Here is a 15311-nt window from a genome sequence, read left to right on the forward strand (position 1 = left end):
GAGAAAGAGAGACAGAGACAGTGACAGAGATAGTGAGAAAGCATGAGTGGGCAGGAGAGGGAGAAGCAGGCTCCCTTAGGAGGGAGCCTGACACTGACTTGATCCCAGAACTCTGATCATGACCTGAGGCAAAGGCAGACACTTAACCAAGTGAGCTACCCAGTGCCACTGACCTGTCCCCTTTTCTATTATTATGAAAGAGGCATGAGAAAAAAATGCAATTTTCAAAGAAAAAGAATGGCTAAAAATACAATCACCTCTCAAGAGATGCTAAATGTGGTTAAGGAGAGAAGCTAGAGGAAGTGAGAGAGGTCAGGGTTGGTAATGGAAAGGCTTCTGCAGTGGTAGAGGTAATGTGGAGAGGTGTTCCTTAAAGTACGGGAAATGAAATGTATCCATTTGAGATGGGAAGGTAAGGTGCAGTAGGATAGTTGGAATGAAATGAAAGATGGTTGGGGAAAAAGGCAGATAGTAGGGAGAAGGGAGTTAACTGGGAGTCTATACCAGGGAAGGAGACTGACTAGTAGTCTGAGAAGCTTGCAGAGGCTTTGACTACTTGGATCAGAAGAGAAATATCAAGCAATCATGTTACCTAGGAAACTAGGAAAGGTAGGAGAAGGGGTTTGACACACTAGCCTCTCTCACCACCCTTTCCTCTACACACAAGGATAAACTTAAGTTGAATGCATTATTATGGTGGCAATTTAATGCCACTCTAACTTCTCCCTCACGGGCTAGTGGAGCCTAAGATATGGAGTTGAGGCTAATAATCTTTTTCATTTTCTGTTTTTCTCTGTTTTTTCTTAATGTCAGTACTGCTCCCTAATCTCCTTTTCCTTAATTTTTCAATCTAGTTTTTCTTATGTAGAGATGGGATGGCTGAAGGTGGATTCAGGACATGAGAGTGGAACATGAGAAAGAAAAGACTAAAATGACAAGTTGAAAGAGAGGAAAACTTTACTTCCAGATGTAAATGTGAAACTCAGGCTGGGAATAGCATGTGAAAGTACTGTACAAATAAAATGAAATGGAGTTAAGTACATTTATGTCCTTATAAGATCTGGTTGTAACGATGTAGAAGAAAAACATAGGAAAATCTCAAATTATCCTGAGAAAGGACCAAGAGAAAACAACACTGGAAGTAAATCAGATAGATGAGCATAGACATCAACATAATCTTCCAGGTCTGATGCCAGTGGGAAGAAAACTATGAATGCTCTTTCCTAGAGCTTTTCAGCATGGGAGAGTTACCCAGTTGTCAGGGCTCAGGGAGGGAGCTTCTCTTCCAGGAGGCTTCCCACTAGACAGACTCTGCTTAGGCCAGGCTGGCCCTCCTAAGGGCCCTCACCATGGCTCCCTTCATTTCCTTGTTTCGAAAACTATAGATGATGGGGTTGCACATCGGGGTGATAATGGTGTAGAGGAGGGAGAAAGGCTTGTCTTTGTCAGGGCCATGTGTGCTGCGAGGGTTCATATAAGAGAACATGGCTGAGGTGTAGAAAAAGATGACCACAGTCAGGTGGGAGGCACAAGTAGAGAAGGTCTTTCCACGACCTGAGGAGGAGGCTCTGCCAAGGATGGAGGCCAGGATGTGTGCATAGGAGATGACAATGAGCACCATGGGGCTGAGCAGCACCACGATGGCATCGGCAAAGATCATCTTCAGACTAAACTGAGGGTCTCCACAAGAGAGAGCAATCACTATGGGGGCCTCACAGAAGAAGTTTTCTATGTGGTTGTCTCTACAGAAGGGATTCCGGAATGACAGATACTCAAGAAAGGTGCCATTGATCAGCCCGAAGAACCAGGCAGTACTCACCAGCTTCACACAGACCTGCCGGCTCATGATCTGGGCATAGCTGAGTGGGTGGCAGATGGCAACATAACGGTCATAGGCCATAAAAGCCAAGAGGATGCACTCAGCCACACCTGCACAGAAGACCAAGTACATCTGGGTCGAGCAAGAGACAAAGGAGACAATGTGGTTCTTGACCACCAGGTGGATCAGCATCTGTGGGATGGTGGTGGTGATGAAGCAGACATCCAGGAAGGACAGGTGGCCAAGGAAGAAGTACATGGGGCTGTTGAGCCTGGGGTCTGTCCAGGTGATGAAGATGATGAGGCCATTCATGGCCATGGCAAGGCTGTAGAGGGCTAGGAAGAGGGCAAAGAGCAATGCCTGAGTGGAAGAGGAGCTCTTTTCAAAGCCCACGAGGATAAACTCTGTCACTGTGCTGCTGTTCCTTAGGTCCACTGTCTTGGACCTGCTTGAGGAGGTAGAACAGGAAAAGCAAAGGTGAGACAGTTGTAGGGGAATGTAAGGTACTCATCTGGGCCAAGAGATGCAGCTATAGAAGAAAAATGAGTGGTGACAGACATGTTGGAGCTTTAGTAAACTATGTAATTGGCAATGTTGTGAAGCAGTGAAAATGCCAGTGTCACCATAGGCTGCATACATAGAATTATAATATCAAGGATTGAGGAAGCAAAGGATATACTTTATTCTGGTTTGGTCAGGCCTCAAATGAAGTACTGCATCTGCTCCAGGGCCATAAATATTGAAGGGTTGGCCAGTAACCAAAATGTGTTCGAAGATGCAAAACTAGGGTGGTTGGGCCGGAAACCCATGCCAAATGAGGACAGGTTTAAGAAATGAGGAATTTAAGGAATGAAGTATTTGAGGGGAGGGCATGATGGTTGTTAGCTTATAGAAGATCATATTTAGGAAGTACTTGGGAGATGTTTAAAGACATATTTTTCTAGAAGAAAAAAATGCTCAGTCTAGTGTATATATTTAAAATGATGAATGGTTTGAAGTTTCAGAGGAAACAGTAACATTCTAGCCTTCAGCATTGCCCCTTAAGGGAGAATGATTTGCATAACTCTGGGAACAGCCATGCTTACTAGTCATCCACCCTCTTTCCAGACTCCCTCTCCCAGTAGTTTGTGCTGCTGCATCCACCACCCGTGCAGTGCATGCTGGAGATGGGGCCTGGCTCTAAGCTCTCACATACTTTCCCAATAGGATACAATTTTCCTACAGGGGTTGGAACTTAGGGATAAGCACTTTTGGGTGGAAAGGATGCATCCCATTGCTGTGAGACAAGGGAAGCTATGAGCAGGGCATAAATTTAGCCTTTCTGGAATGAAAACTTTGATCTGTGCCTTTGCTTCCAGGATTAGTCTTGTTTTCATTTCCCATCATCTGAGAATGAACATTCAGAATTCTTATGTTCTTTTCTCATTATTGTAACTTTTAGGAAGTCATTATGTTCATGTTAAATCTCCCTTGTACTCTTCATCTTGTCTTGGAGTTAGGATGTCAGATAGATCCCTTCTACTTTCAGATGCTTATAGATAGTTAGCATATTCCTTCTTAACCTTCAGTTCTACCAACCACTCTTCTTCATTTCCTTTTCTCTCGCTCCTTTTTATACACATTCTTACTCTACCCCCTCTGATAGTCTTTCCCCCTCCATTCTCCACTTCCACTTCTCACTCTTTTCTTCTCCCTCTCCCTTTCTCATATTTGGTGTGGCTGTCTGCCATTCAGCTACCTCTGGTTGGACTGCCCCCTCTTCTCCATGATTTAAACATCTCATGTTGCCTATCTTAATTTTAGAAGAGACCTACCCCATTAACTGCTACTCTTTTCCATATTGGATTCCTAATAGATGATTTCCTGATAGGTCAAGGCAGTAGGCCATTCCCATTGTCTGTACTTTGGAACATTCCCCTAGAACTGTACCTAGAACTTCTCCTCTTTGGGGCCCAGAAAGGGCAGGGAGGGTCAGAGAGCAATGTTTAACCCAAGAAGTGGCCTGGAATCATGGGCCCAATGGACATGTTGGGTTTGAGGTCAGAACCTGGGCAAGGGAAGGCAGTGAGCTATGCTCCAGGTAAACCTGGGACTTGTCCAAGAAAAAACTAAAGTTCAACCGAAGAAAACACTAGGATCTATAGCAGTATATAAATGCTTATTGTGGTTCACTGTCCAAGAAAGAATACTCCATGATACCCGGCATCTAGCTCCCTGTTAACTACCAGGGTTAACCAGTCAAGCATTTGTATAAATAAATAGGATAATGACTTGAAAATCACATCCTACCTCATTCTGTTGCTTGGCTAGTGATGATGTTTATCACTGAATCACTGCAGCAAATAATAGAGAAAATCCCATGGTGTTTGAAGAAGAACTGGTCCAGGGAGGATGGTCTGACCAGGTGGGCCACTCTGGAAGAGAATTGTGGTGATGACCTCATTAGTTCTTCAACATCCATACCATAGATGATGAATGTTTACTTAAATAATTATACTAAGTTACATATGTACTGCACTTTAACTGTCACATATTCCACTTATTAATAAGCTTACTTGCTCTTACTTTTTCATAGTATATGTTTTGACCTTCTCAGGACTTTTAATTTTGTCCCAGTACTAACTGAATTTTAGCACCTTGACTTGAAAATCACATGCTCTCTCAATTGTTATTTGAAGAAACACAAGCAAGAAAATAATAAAGCATTCATTCTCCTTTAGCTGTAGACAATCTCATATTACTCTGTAACATAAAACATGTCCTTATGGTTGTTTCTGACAAAGAATTTTCTGAGACTGGACATCAGAAATTGTTGCTATGTGCTCTAAAACTAATTGTGAACCTCTAAAATATCATTTTTATTGGTGGCCCTAATGAAGGCCATTGTAATATTTAAATTGATCTTTCTCTGTTTTCAGAAAAGGTGTAGATTATGAGATTTCTCTGTTAAACCAGAAGAGGATCATAGGATTTTCTCATGCCAAGGGTATAGATAGAAAATAAATAACCACCCATGACCCCTGGGACTTCTTGTTTAAAGAGTCAAGGGTCTGTAATCTTATTTAAATTAACAATAGTTTATAAAGTAGTTCACACATGCCATGACTTTTTATTGTAAATTTAAGGATATAATTTAATCTCATTGAAGAACCTTTGTTAAGTTATGTTGGACAATGTAGTTGAACACAGTTTGGCAGGGAGAGAGGAATAGGGTATAGGTTTTCAGCTGTGGGTCTAGACTGGCTTCAGAGCTGACTAATTAACTTACTGTTCTGATTCCTTTTAGAACCACTTATAAGCAAAATAGAACTGTTCCAAAGTTCCAAGAGCCTCACAACAGAGCAGTGAAATGTGTTGGAGGACCAGCCAACACAAAAGTGGAAGTACGACTGTTTTAATATCTTATACCCTATGGTTAACTGTAGACTTAATGGGATTAGAGAACAGAACGCTAGATACTATTAGGGGTAGGGTAGGTAGGGAATAAGTTCTTCCATATTCCTGATGTTTCCTTTCACATGGATGAAATTGTGATAGCATAATACTCTTGACCTTTCTCTTCCTTATTCACACTGATCGGTGGGGAATGGAGTGGCTTACCAGATTGGTGATTTTAGAAGGGAAACCAAGCATGTGTTTTCTATCCCTTTCCTCTCACCTTCCTCTTGGGAGTGAGTGGCCGTCTTCAGGGAAGGCTCTACCCCTGTTTGGGGAGGTTTTGTGGCTGTATGTTCCTGCTAGGGAATAGGTTTTTCTGTCCAATTCTCTGCTTCTGAATTAGGAAGTCCAATGGCTTCAATGTCTGCTTTGTTATTAGTAAAGGTAATGTTTTAACCTCCATCTGCAGACTCTGTCTTATTTCTCAGATGATTCAGAACCAGGTGGGAAGAGCTGTGCAATTTTTAAAAAATTTTTTAAATTTCTTTTCAGTGTTCCAGAATTCATTGTTTATGCACCACACCCAGTGCTTCACGCAATACCTACCCTCCATAATACCCACCACCAGGCTCAACTAACCCCCCCACCCCCATCCCCTCCAAAACCCTCAGTTCATTTCTCAGAGTCCACAGTCTCTCATGGTTCATCTCTCCCTCCAATTTCCCCCAATACACTTCTCCTCTCCATCTCCCCGTGTCCTCCATGTTATTCCTTATGCTCCACAAATAAGCAAAACCATATGATAATTGACTCTCTCTGCTTGACTTATTTTACTCAGCATAATCTCCTCCAGTCCTGTCCATGTTGATACAAAAGTTGGGTATTCATCCTTTCTGATGGAGGCATAATACTCCATTGTATATATGGACCATATCTTCTTTATCCATCTGTTGAAGGGCATCTTGGTTCTTTCCACAGTTTGGCGACTGTGGCCATTGCTGCTAGGAACATTGGGGTACAGATGGCCCTTCTTTTCACTACATCTTTATCTTTAGGGTAAATACCCAATAAATAAATACCCAGGGTATTTAGGGTAAATACCTTGCAATTGCAGGGTCATAGGGAAGCTCTATTTTTAATTTCTTAAGGAATCTCCACACTGTTCCAAAGTGGCTGCACCAACTTGCATTCCCACCAACAGTGTAAGAGGGTTCCCCTTTCTCCACATCCTCTCCAACACATGTTGTTTACTGTCTTGTTAATTTTGGCCATTCTAACTGATGTAAGGTGGTAGCTCAATGTGGTTTTGATTTGAATCTCCCTGATGGCTAGTGATGATGAACACTTTTTCATGTGTCTGTTAGCCATTTGTATGTCTTCTTTGGAGAAGTGTCTGTCCATGTCTTCTGTCCATTTTTTGATGTGATTAACTGTTTTGTATGTATTGAGTTTGAGGAGTTCTTTATAGATCTTGGATATCAGCCCTTTGTCTGTACTGTCATTTGCAAATACCTTCTCCCATTCTGTGGGTTGTCTCTTTGTTTTGTTGATGTTTCCTTTGCTGTGCAGAAGCTTTTGATCTTGTTGAAGTCCCAAAAGTTCATTTTCGCTTTTGTTTCCTTTGCTTTTGGAGACATGTCTTGAAAGAAGTTGCTGTGGCCGATGTTGATGCTCGGCCGATGGCCGAGGTTACTGCCTATGTTCTGCTGTAGGAATCTGATGGATTCCTGCCTCATGTTGAGGTCTTTTATCCATTTCGAGTTTATCTTTGTGTATGGTGTAAGAGAATGGTCGAGTTTCATTCTTCTACACATAGCTTTCCAATTTTCCCTTCAACATAGTATTAGAAGTCCTAGCAACAGCAATCAGATAACAAAGAGAATAAAAGGTATTCAAATTGGCAATGAAGAAGTCAAACTCTCTCTCTTCACAGAGGACATGATACTTTATATGGAAAACCCAAAAGATTCCACCCCCAAACTACTAGAACTCATACAGCAGTTCAGTAATGTGGCAGGATACAAAATCAATGCACAGAAATAAGTTGCTTTCTTATACACTAACAATGAAAATACAGAAAGGGAAATTAGAGAATTGATTTCATTTACTATAGCACCAAGAACCATAAGATACCTGGTAAGAAACCTAATCAAAGAGGTAAAGGATACCAAGTACAGGAACAGGTAAAGTTCCTGCATTTGAGGAACTACAGAACACTCATGAAAGAAATTGAAGAAGACACAAAAAGATGGAAGACCATTTCATGTTCATGGATTGGAAGAATAAACATTTTAAAATGTCTATACTGCCTAGAGCAATCTATACTTTCAATGCCATTCCAATCAAAATTCCACTGGCATTTTTCAAAGAGCTGGAACAAACAATCCTAAAACTTGTATGGAACCAGAAGAGACCCCAAATTGCTAAGGAAATGTCGAAAAAGGAAAACAAAACTGGAGGCATCACATTGCCTGATTTCAAGCTTTACTACAAAGCTGTGATCACCAAGACAGCATGGTACTGGCACAAAACCAGACACATAGACCAGTGGAACAGAGTATAGAGTCCAGATATGGACCCTCTACTTTATGGTCAAATAATCTTTGACAAGGCAGGAAAAAATACACAGTGGAATAAAGAACAGTGTTATTTACTGGACCCCTTAAAATCCCTAACAATTATTAGTGATATAATCACATATATGGAAATAGAATTTAAACAAAAATGTGTTAGAGCTTTGATTACAACAACAAGAAACCATGAGTTACAGAGATGTCTGGGAAGATCCTGAGAGGGAGGAGTTCCCTGATACATGTATGCTGAATGCTCAAGGTATAGTGCTGGTGAGTTCAGGGAGAGAAGTCTGCATTCCTTGAACCCAGAAGGACAATGAACAAAGTGTGTTATTGTAGCCTACATGGGTGGGAAAATGTCTCATTGTAATGTTAAAGTTCTGATTCCTGTCCTACTCACCAAAGAGAAGCAGGATACTGTTGAATACATTCAACAGTTAGCCACAATGTTTCTGTAGATTTCCTAGCATGCTATGACCACAGGAAAGAAAATATCACACAGCACTGTATCATTCATTTATTCTGGAGAATATGTTTGTTTTAGGAATGAAAATGGTTCACTTAAGTGTAAATGAACTTATCGGCCTTGTTTAAAATCATGTGTGTTTTTAGAAAGCTTCAGCTTCTGTAACGGTTGGCCATCTTCTTGCAGGTCTGGTGTAAATAAAATGTGCCTCTAGTAATTTCACATCTAACATAGCTTGAAATCTGGTTTCTCTTCTGCATGCTCTAATCCCTTCCTTTTTTTTTTGGATTAAACACATAATTTCATGACCTGAAAGCCAAAAGCACTATTTTCCTGAGCAGAAAAACTTTAAGGTGGTTATATTTATCCTGGGGTTCATGGAGCTCTAGGGAGTCAGAAGATTCAGTGTGTCCATGCTTCTCTGAAATGTTGTATGAAAACGTGTGTGTGAGAGCACTTTTCTTGAGAGTAAAACGAAGAAAAACATATTTGTGGGTATGGTACTTGTGAAGATTAAGAAGAAATTTATTCATTCAATCAAAAATGTGTGTGTGTGGGAATTACACAGAAACATATTTGTAGTAGGGAAAGTGCTCAACAAATCTAAAGTTTCCTTTTCTAGGTCACTGGATAAATAAAAAATATTACTTAAGACATTTACATTTTTAAATGTCAGTAATCTTCAAAATGCCTGAAGCCTTTTGAAAACTGAATCTGCAAATTAAAAATGTATTTCCAAGCATTGTTACATTCTGGGGGGGGGGCATGCAGTACAGCTGGGGGTAGGGATATGTTATTATATGTTATTTAACTGCACGGTGATATGGTTAAGAGCTCCTGCAGGGCTTCAGTAAAATGCTACAGTATTGCAGAGTAATAAAATAATGACATACTCAAGGAAAAAGTGTGTAAGAAGAAAAAACATCAACTCCAGAAAAAATAGCTGCTAATGACTGACAGATTCAGAGGTTGTTCTCAGAAAAGTGCATTTTTGGGCACGTGGGTGGCTCAGTTGGTTAAGCAACTGCCTTCTGCTCAGGTCATGATCTTGGATTCCCAGGATGGAGTCGGGCATTGGGCTCCCTGCTCGTCAGGGAGTCTGCTTCTCACTCTGACCCGCCCCCCTCTCATGCTCTCTCACTCTCTCTCAAATAAAAAACGTCTTAAAGAAAAAAGAAAAGTGTATTTTTATAAAAGAAAAAATGGCCAACCTAAGCGGAAACAAAGATTAAGCCCAGAAAATCTGAAACTGAAAGTTGAAATTATGCGCAAACTTTGAGGAAGACTTAAGAGGTAGAAAGTGACCCTAAAAATGTGTTCTTTTAGTAAATTGAATTATTAGTAGATATGTGATTATTGTGATATAAAAGAGAGATTCAGTGATGAAAATCAGTTTCTCCTCGATATTTAGTAATGAAGATAGAAATTCCTGTCCCCAACTGGACAATGCACAGATCAATTGGAGGCCCTAAGTTCCAAAATGGCTGATACTCAATAATTTTGAAATCAAATGTATAAAAAATGGGGCTTCTTTGAGAACTGAGTGAAATTTTCACTGCTTCTCAAGACTGAGAACTAAAAGCTGGCTGAAAACTCTAACTCAATAATATTAGATCAACAGGCAGTCTTCAGGAAGAAGGCAAAGGCATCCACCTCCTGATTCCAGCTCAGACAAGCTACAGTTCATCCTAAGGTGAATAATCAATTTCTCTTCGTTAACTAACAATGAGGATTTAGAAACCAGATTTGAAAAATAAAAAGGGCCATTAATCATTCAAAAACATAGACCTAAGGTTGTGGAAAGGGAGGTGGGTGGGGGATGGGGTAACTCTGTGTTGGGCAATAAGGAGGGCAGTGATGTGATGTTGTGTAGGTGTTATACACAGCAAAGGAATCCTTGAACATTATACCAAAAAGTAATGATGTACCATACATTGGCTAATTGAATTTAAATTTAAAAAAAAAAGGAAAGAAATATAGACCTGATGAAAACCTCTAGAAAGGAATGAGGGTGAGCCCCACAATTAGCCTTGCTAAAAGAGAAGGACTACCTGGATCTACAGAGTTTCTTATTAGTGAGATGGGGGGGCAGGCACCCACAACCAGAGATCAAGAAGAATACACAAGTTGCAGAGCTGTTTGGAAGATTTTGCCATCTATCTGTGGAGGAAGAGAACTAGGTAGTTGTATCTAGCTGCGTGATGTCTCACATCAGAAATATTAGAAAGACAGGAACTTACACTGAGACACTTCACCAGGAGCAAAAAAGTGAAATTAGAAAGATCTTGTAAGACCAGAGCCGTTGTCTGCCAGGCCCTACTCTGCAGCCTACTGATTAGCCCCATGATGAAAAAAATAGCCCAGGTCCTTACCAAACAAATCCTTACATGGCCAGAAAAAAATAATTGTTTTTCCTTCTGATTTTGTACATTATTCAGAATGCCCTGTAATTGTGGCATTTCTAAAGATTTTTTAAAAAAACATTTTGTTTATTTATTTGAGACAGTGCAAGAGCAAGAGCACAAGTGGGTGTGTGTGTGTGGGGAGGGACAGAGGGAGAGGGAGAAGCAGGCTCCCTGTCAGCGGGGAGCCCAACTTGGGGCTTGATGCCAGGACCCTGGGATCCTGGCCAAAGGCAGATGCTTAAGCGACTTAGCCACCCAGATGCCCCTAAAGATTTCAAATTTGAGAAGTAACTTTGGAATCCCATGATTTTCACTAACAGAGCTGTATGAAATTTGAGGAATTTAGGAATAAAATTGGAAGGCAATGGAAAAGAAATTTTGCCATGTAGAATCTAACAAAGTTGTATAGACAAAAGCATATGGATCCATGGCTGAGAAGATATTTGGAAGACACATGTAAATGACTTTTAAGGAAGGACAGCTAATCATCAATGTGAACCCCTGGAGAGTTCTGCTGGCAACTCTGTTACAACTTAGCAACACTTCTCAACGTCTTAGGAACTCACTTCAGCTGTGTTTCTCTATTTACTTTGCTGTGCAGAAGCTTTTGATCTTGATGAAGTCCCAAAAGTTCATTTTTGCTTTTGTTTCCTTTGCCTTTGGAGACATATCTTGAAAGAAGTTGCTGTAGCTGATGTTGAAGATTCTCTATCTTCTCTATATTCTCCTCTAGGATTCTCCTAGGATTGCCTATATTCTCCTCTAGGATTTTGGTAGATTCCTGCCTCATGTTGAGGTCTTTTATCCATTTCAAGTTTATCTTTGTGTATGGTGTAAGAGAATGGTCGAGTTTCATTTTTCTATACATAGCTGTCCAATTTTCCCAGCACCATTTATTGAAGAGACTGTCTTTTTTCCACTGGATATTTTTTTGGGCTTTGTCGAAGATTATTTGACCATAGAGTTGTGGGTCCATATCTGGACTCTCTACTCTGTTCCACTGGTCTATGTGTCTGGTTTTGTGCCAGTACCATGCTGTCTTGGTGATCACAGCTTTGTAGTAAAGCTTGAAATCAGGCAATGTGATGACTCCAGTTTTGTTTTCCTTTTTCAACATTTCCTTAGCAGTTTGGGTTCTCTTCTGGTTCCCTACAAGTTTTAGGATTGTTTGTTCCAGCTCTTTGAAAAATGCCAGTGGAATTTTGATTGGAATAGAAAGTATAGATTGCTCTAGGCAGTACAGACATTTTAACAGTATTTATTCTTCTGATCCATGAGCTTGGAATGCTTTTCCATCTTTTTGTGTCTTCTTCAATTTCTTTCATAAGTGTTCTGCAGTTACCCCAGTACAGATCCTTTACCTCTTTGGTTAGGTTTATTCCCAGGTATCTTATGGTTCTTGGTGCTATAGTAAATGGAATTGATTCTCTAATTTCCCTTTCTGTATTTTCATTGTTAGTGCATAAGAAAGCAACTTATTTCTGTGCATTGATTTCATAATCCTGCCACACTACTGAATTGCTGTATGAGTTCTAGTAGTTTGGAGGTGGAGTCTTTTGGGTTTTCCATATAAAGTATCATTTCATCTGCTAAGAGAGAGAGTTTGACTTCTTTGCCAATTTGAATACATTTTATTTCTTTTTGTTTTCTGATTGCTGTTGCTAGGACTTCTAATACTATTTTGAAGAAGAGTGGTGAATGTGGGCATCTTTGTGTTCCTGATCTCAAAGGGAAGGCTGTCAGCTTTTCCCCATTGAGAATGATATTTATTGTGGGTTTTTCATATATTTTATGAAATTGAGGAATGTTCCCTCTATCCCTATACTTTGAAAACTTTTAATCAGGAAGAGATCCTGTATTTTGTCGAATGCTTTTTCTGCATCAATTGAGAGGACCATGTGGTTCTGCACAGCAAAGGAAACAGTCAACAAAACAAAGAGGCAACCCACAGAATGGGAGAAGATATTTGCAAATGACAGTACAGACAAAGGGCTGATATCCAAGATCTATAAAGAGCTCAATCTCAACACACACAAAACAGATGATCACATTAAAAAATGGAAAGAAGACATGGACAGACACTTCTCCAAAGAAGACATACAAATGGCTAACAGACACATGAAAAAATGTTCATCATCACTAGCCATCAGGGAGATTAAAATCAAAACCACATTGAGCTACCAATGATTTTTAAGGCAAATCATTACATATTTAGAGACTCAAAAACCATCTGGAACCTGATCTATTACCTTATAGGGAAGCAACAAGGCTAACAGTGTAAAGTACAGAGACTTTGGAGGCAAGCATACCTGAAGTTCAACCTTGGCATTGTCACTTACTATAATGTGGAGTTGGCTAGCTGAGACACAAGTTTTTTCTCATATAAAACATGGATGAACTAAAATAACATGTAATTAGAGGTTGCCACAGATTAGACAATAAATAAACATTAGTTTTGATCTCTGTTTCCTCTCCGTCTCCCTGTGGTTTCACTTCACAAGTAGAAGGAACACTGTAAAGATCTGGCCAGCTTCCCACATGCAGAAACCCAGAGAAAGAGGAGGATCACCTCCATCCTAATGGTTCCTGCCTCTCTCTATCAGGAGGGTCTTTCCATCTAACTCAGTACCCGCACCCCCCCCAAAGTATGTGAGTCCCATTTTCTCTTAATTTGACTTCCAGAGACATTGCAAAAAAAAAAAAAAAATAGCAGCCTCAAGATCTGTAGCAGAATCTCTAAGAGAGGATCATCCTTGAATCACTTCTCAGTCTCTCTTTCTCCAGGGAACAAGAAAGAAAAATGCCAGATAAATAGAAAATACTGCCATGCACAAACATAAAGAGGAGAAAGGGTTGAAAAGAAAAAGAAATGAGATAAAGTAATCCTAGAGATAGTGGAGAGATCCCAACCACACAAAACAAAAAAGAAGGAAAAATGTTAAAGCCAAAGAGAGAATTAGAGAGACTGAAACAAAGAGAAGGAAATAGGAAAAGAGGGTGCATTATGTGACAAGATGGGGTATATGTAGAAAAGTGATGACCAGGTGGATCTTTGCGGGAGGAAACAGAGAGAAGCACATCAAAGACAGAGAAGTAAGGACCCAAATTTTGGCACAGAAAAAAATGAGAAGAAAAGCCAAATGTGGAAAAAGACTGCTGGCCAGGCAGGCTTGGCATGGTTCCCTGGTCATGAGGAATCAGAACTAAATAGCCAGGTACTACAGTTCTGCTCCCTCAAGTTCTAGAAATGAAAGATCGGCCTTCTGGATTGTCTCCCTCTTTGCAGCAATTAGAGACAGGTCTTCGTAAATCAGACAGGCCCCACCAGATGCATGCGAGCCAGATGCCCCCCAGCCAGAGCCATGAGGGCTGGTGGGCAGACTCTGAGAACCTGATGGAACCTCAGAGGGGTGATCGAGAGAATGGAGTTGCTGGGAGAGAACTGGAAAAGTAGAGACAGAGCTAGGCATCTAGAGAGGGAGAAGTGGACAAGGTGGGGGTTAATGGAGTCTCCTTCATGACCTCTGTGTGCAGAGCTTGATGTGATCTGAACACAGGTGGTCATTGAGAGAGCCAGAAGCTATTCATCTCTGATAGATGCAACTGATTCAGGGTCAGCTTTCATGCAGAAGTGAGCACATTCACTAACCTTCTCCACGGGCTTTGGTACATGAAGGTGATGACATTGGCTGTGCTGATCTCAGGCCCAGAGGAGGGATCCACAGGTATAGAGTGAGGGTGTAGTGAATTCTGCTGCAAACCAGCAGCTTGTTTATAGGGCAAGGAGGACATGCACACAGGCAGGTGTGAGCTTCTAACTGGTTTCTGTTGGGACCCAACTGTAATAAGGCCAACAATCTCTTGTGAAGTGTTACCATTCTAACTGGATCCCTGGGGAGAATCCTATACCAGTTCATTCCAAGGCTCCCTTGTGAGGCTCTGTCCATGGCAGGCATCCTGGAAGGTCTAGAATAGTCTCAGGTTTTCCCAGGAAAGTTCTACTCCATTTACCAGATAACCTGATAGACAAGGTGGCCTGGCAAGTATCATTATCCCTGTGTCCTCAGCTTCAAAACTGGGAGCCCTTTAACTATGATCTACTAATTTTATTTTGAATTGATTTTATAGTTACGGGTTCTATGTCATAGGCAACATTCCTTGTGTCCCCAGTTAAATACAATTTCATACCATTATGGTACATTCAACACAATAATTAACATTGGCTGAGTACCACTCTACTCCAGTCACCTTATTAAATGCTGTCAATAGGGTGATAAACACAGTGTCACAAGCTCTCCTTGGTAACATGCTCCCCTCCTAAACACCATCCTCTACCTTTTCCTCTTCACACTTCATTTCTTGAAATCTGGAAGAACCTTCCTTCTCTGATGCACCCACTGTTTTTCCAAAATCCTCCCTGCCTCATACTGAATTTGATTCTGCATAACCCAGAGAACCACAATTGTCCTCATATATCCTCTAAAGCTCTTCTTTCTACTCCTGGAGAGCCTGGACTCCTATAAAATTGAAATTTATGATGCTTGTGTCCTGACTCATTCTATATGTGCGGGATGGCTTTTTCTCTGCATGCTACCATACACTGGGTCTTACAAAATCTAATTTAATTGGGGAATTTAAAAAATATATATTTTATTTATTTATTTGACAGA

At 40.6% G+C, this 15311-nt stretch overlaps 1 protein-coding gene across 1 annotated transcript; it reads right to left on the reverse strand.

Annotated features, from left to right (window-relative positions):
* Window positions 1–1315: 1315 nt before the first annotated feature.
* On the reverse strand, window positions 1316–14433 carry LOC111157738 (olfactory receptor 10AD1-like). Its single transcript, XM_022519377.1, has 2 exons — window positions 14291–14433; window positions 1316–2264 (listed from the first exon to the last, which is right to left on the reverse strand). The coding sequence occupies exons 1-2, from the start codon at window positions 14431–14433 to the stop codon at window positions 1316–1318; spliced, it is 1092 nt and encodes a 363-aa protein (XP_022375085.1).
* Window positions 14434–15311: the final 878 nt, after the last annotated feature.

The sequence above is a fragment of the Enhydra lutris genome, unplaced genomic scaffold, assembly GCF_002288905.1.
Source record: "Enhydra lutris kenyoni isolate GAN:26980312 unplaced genomic scaffold, ASM228890v2 scaffoldscaffold56, whole genome shotgun sequence".
In the NCBI taxonomy this organism is placed as follows: domain Eukaryota; kingdom Metazoa; phylum Chordata; class Mammalia; order Carnivora; family Mustelidae; genus Enhydra; species Enhydra lutris.

What these genes read in the sequence shown, in the direction of transcription:
- LOC111157738 (XM_022519377.1), bottom strand. Translation starts at nt 14,433, where the DNA reads ATGTCCTCCTTGCCCTATAAACAAGCTGCTGGTTTGCAGCAGAATTCA. An exon ending in TACCAAAGCCCGTGGAGAAG is followed by an intron (nt 2,265 to 14,290) that starts GTTAGTGAATGT and finishes CTCCTCAAGCAG; the next exon opens with GTCCAAGACAGTGGACCTAA.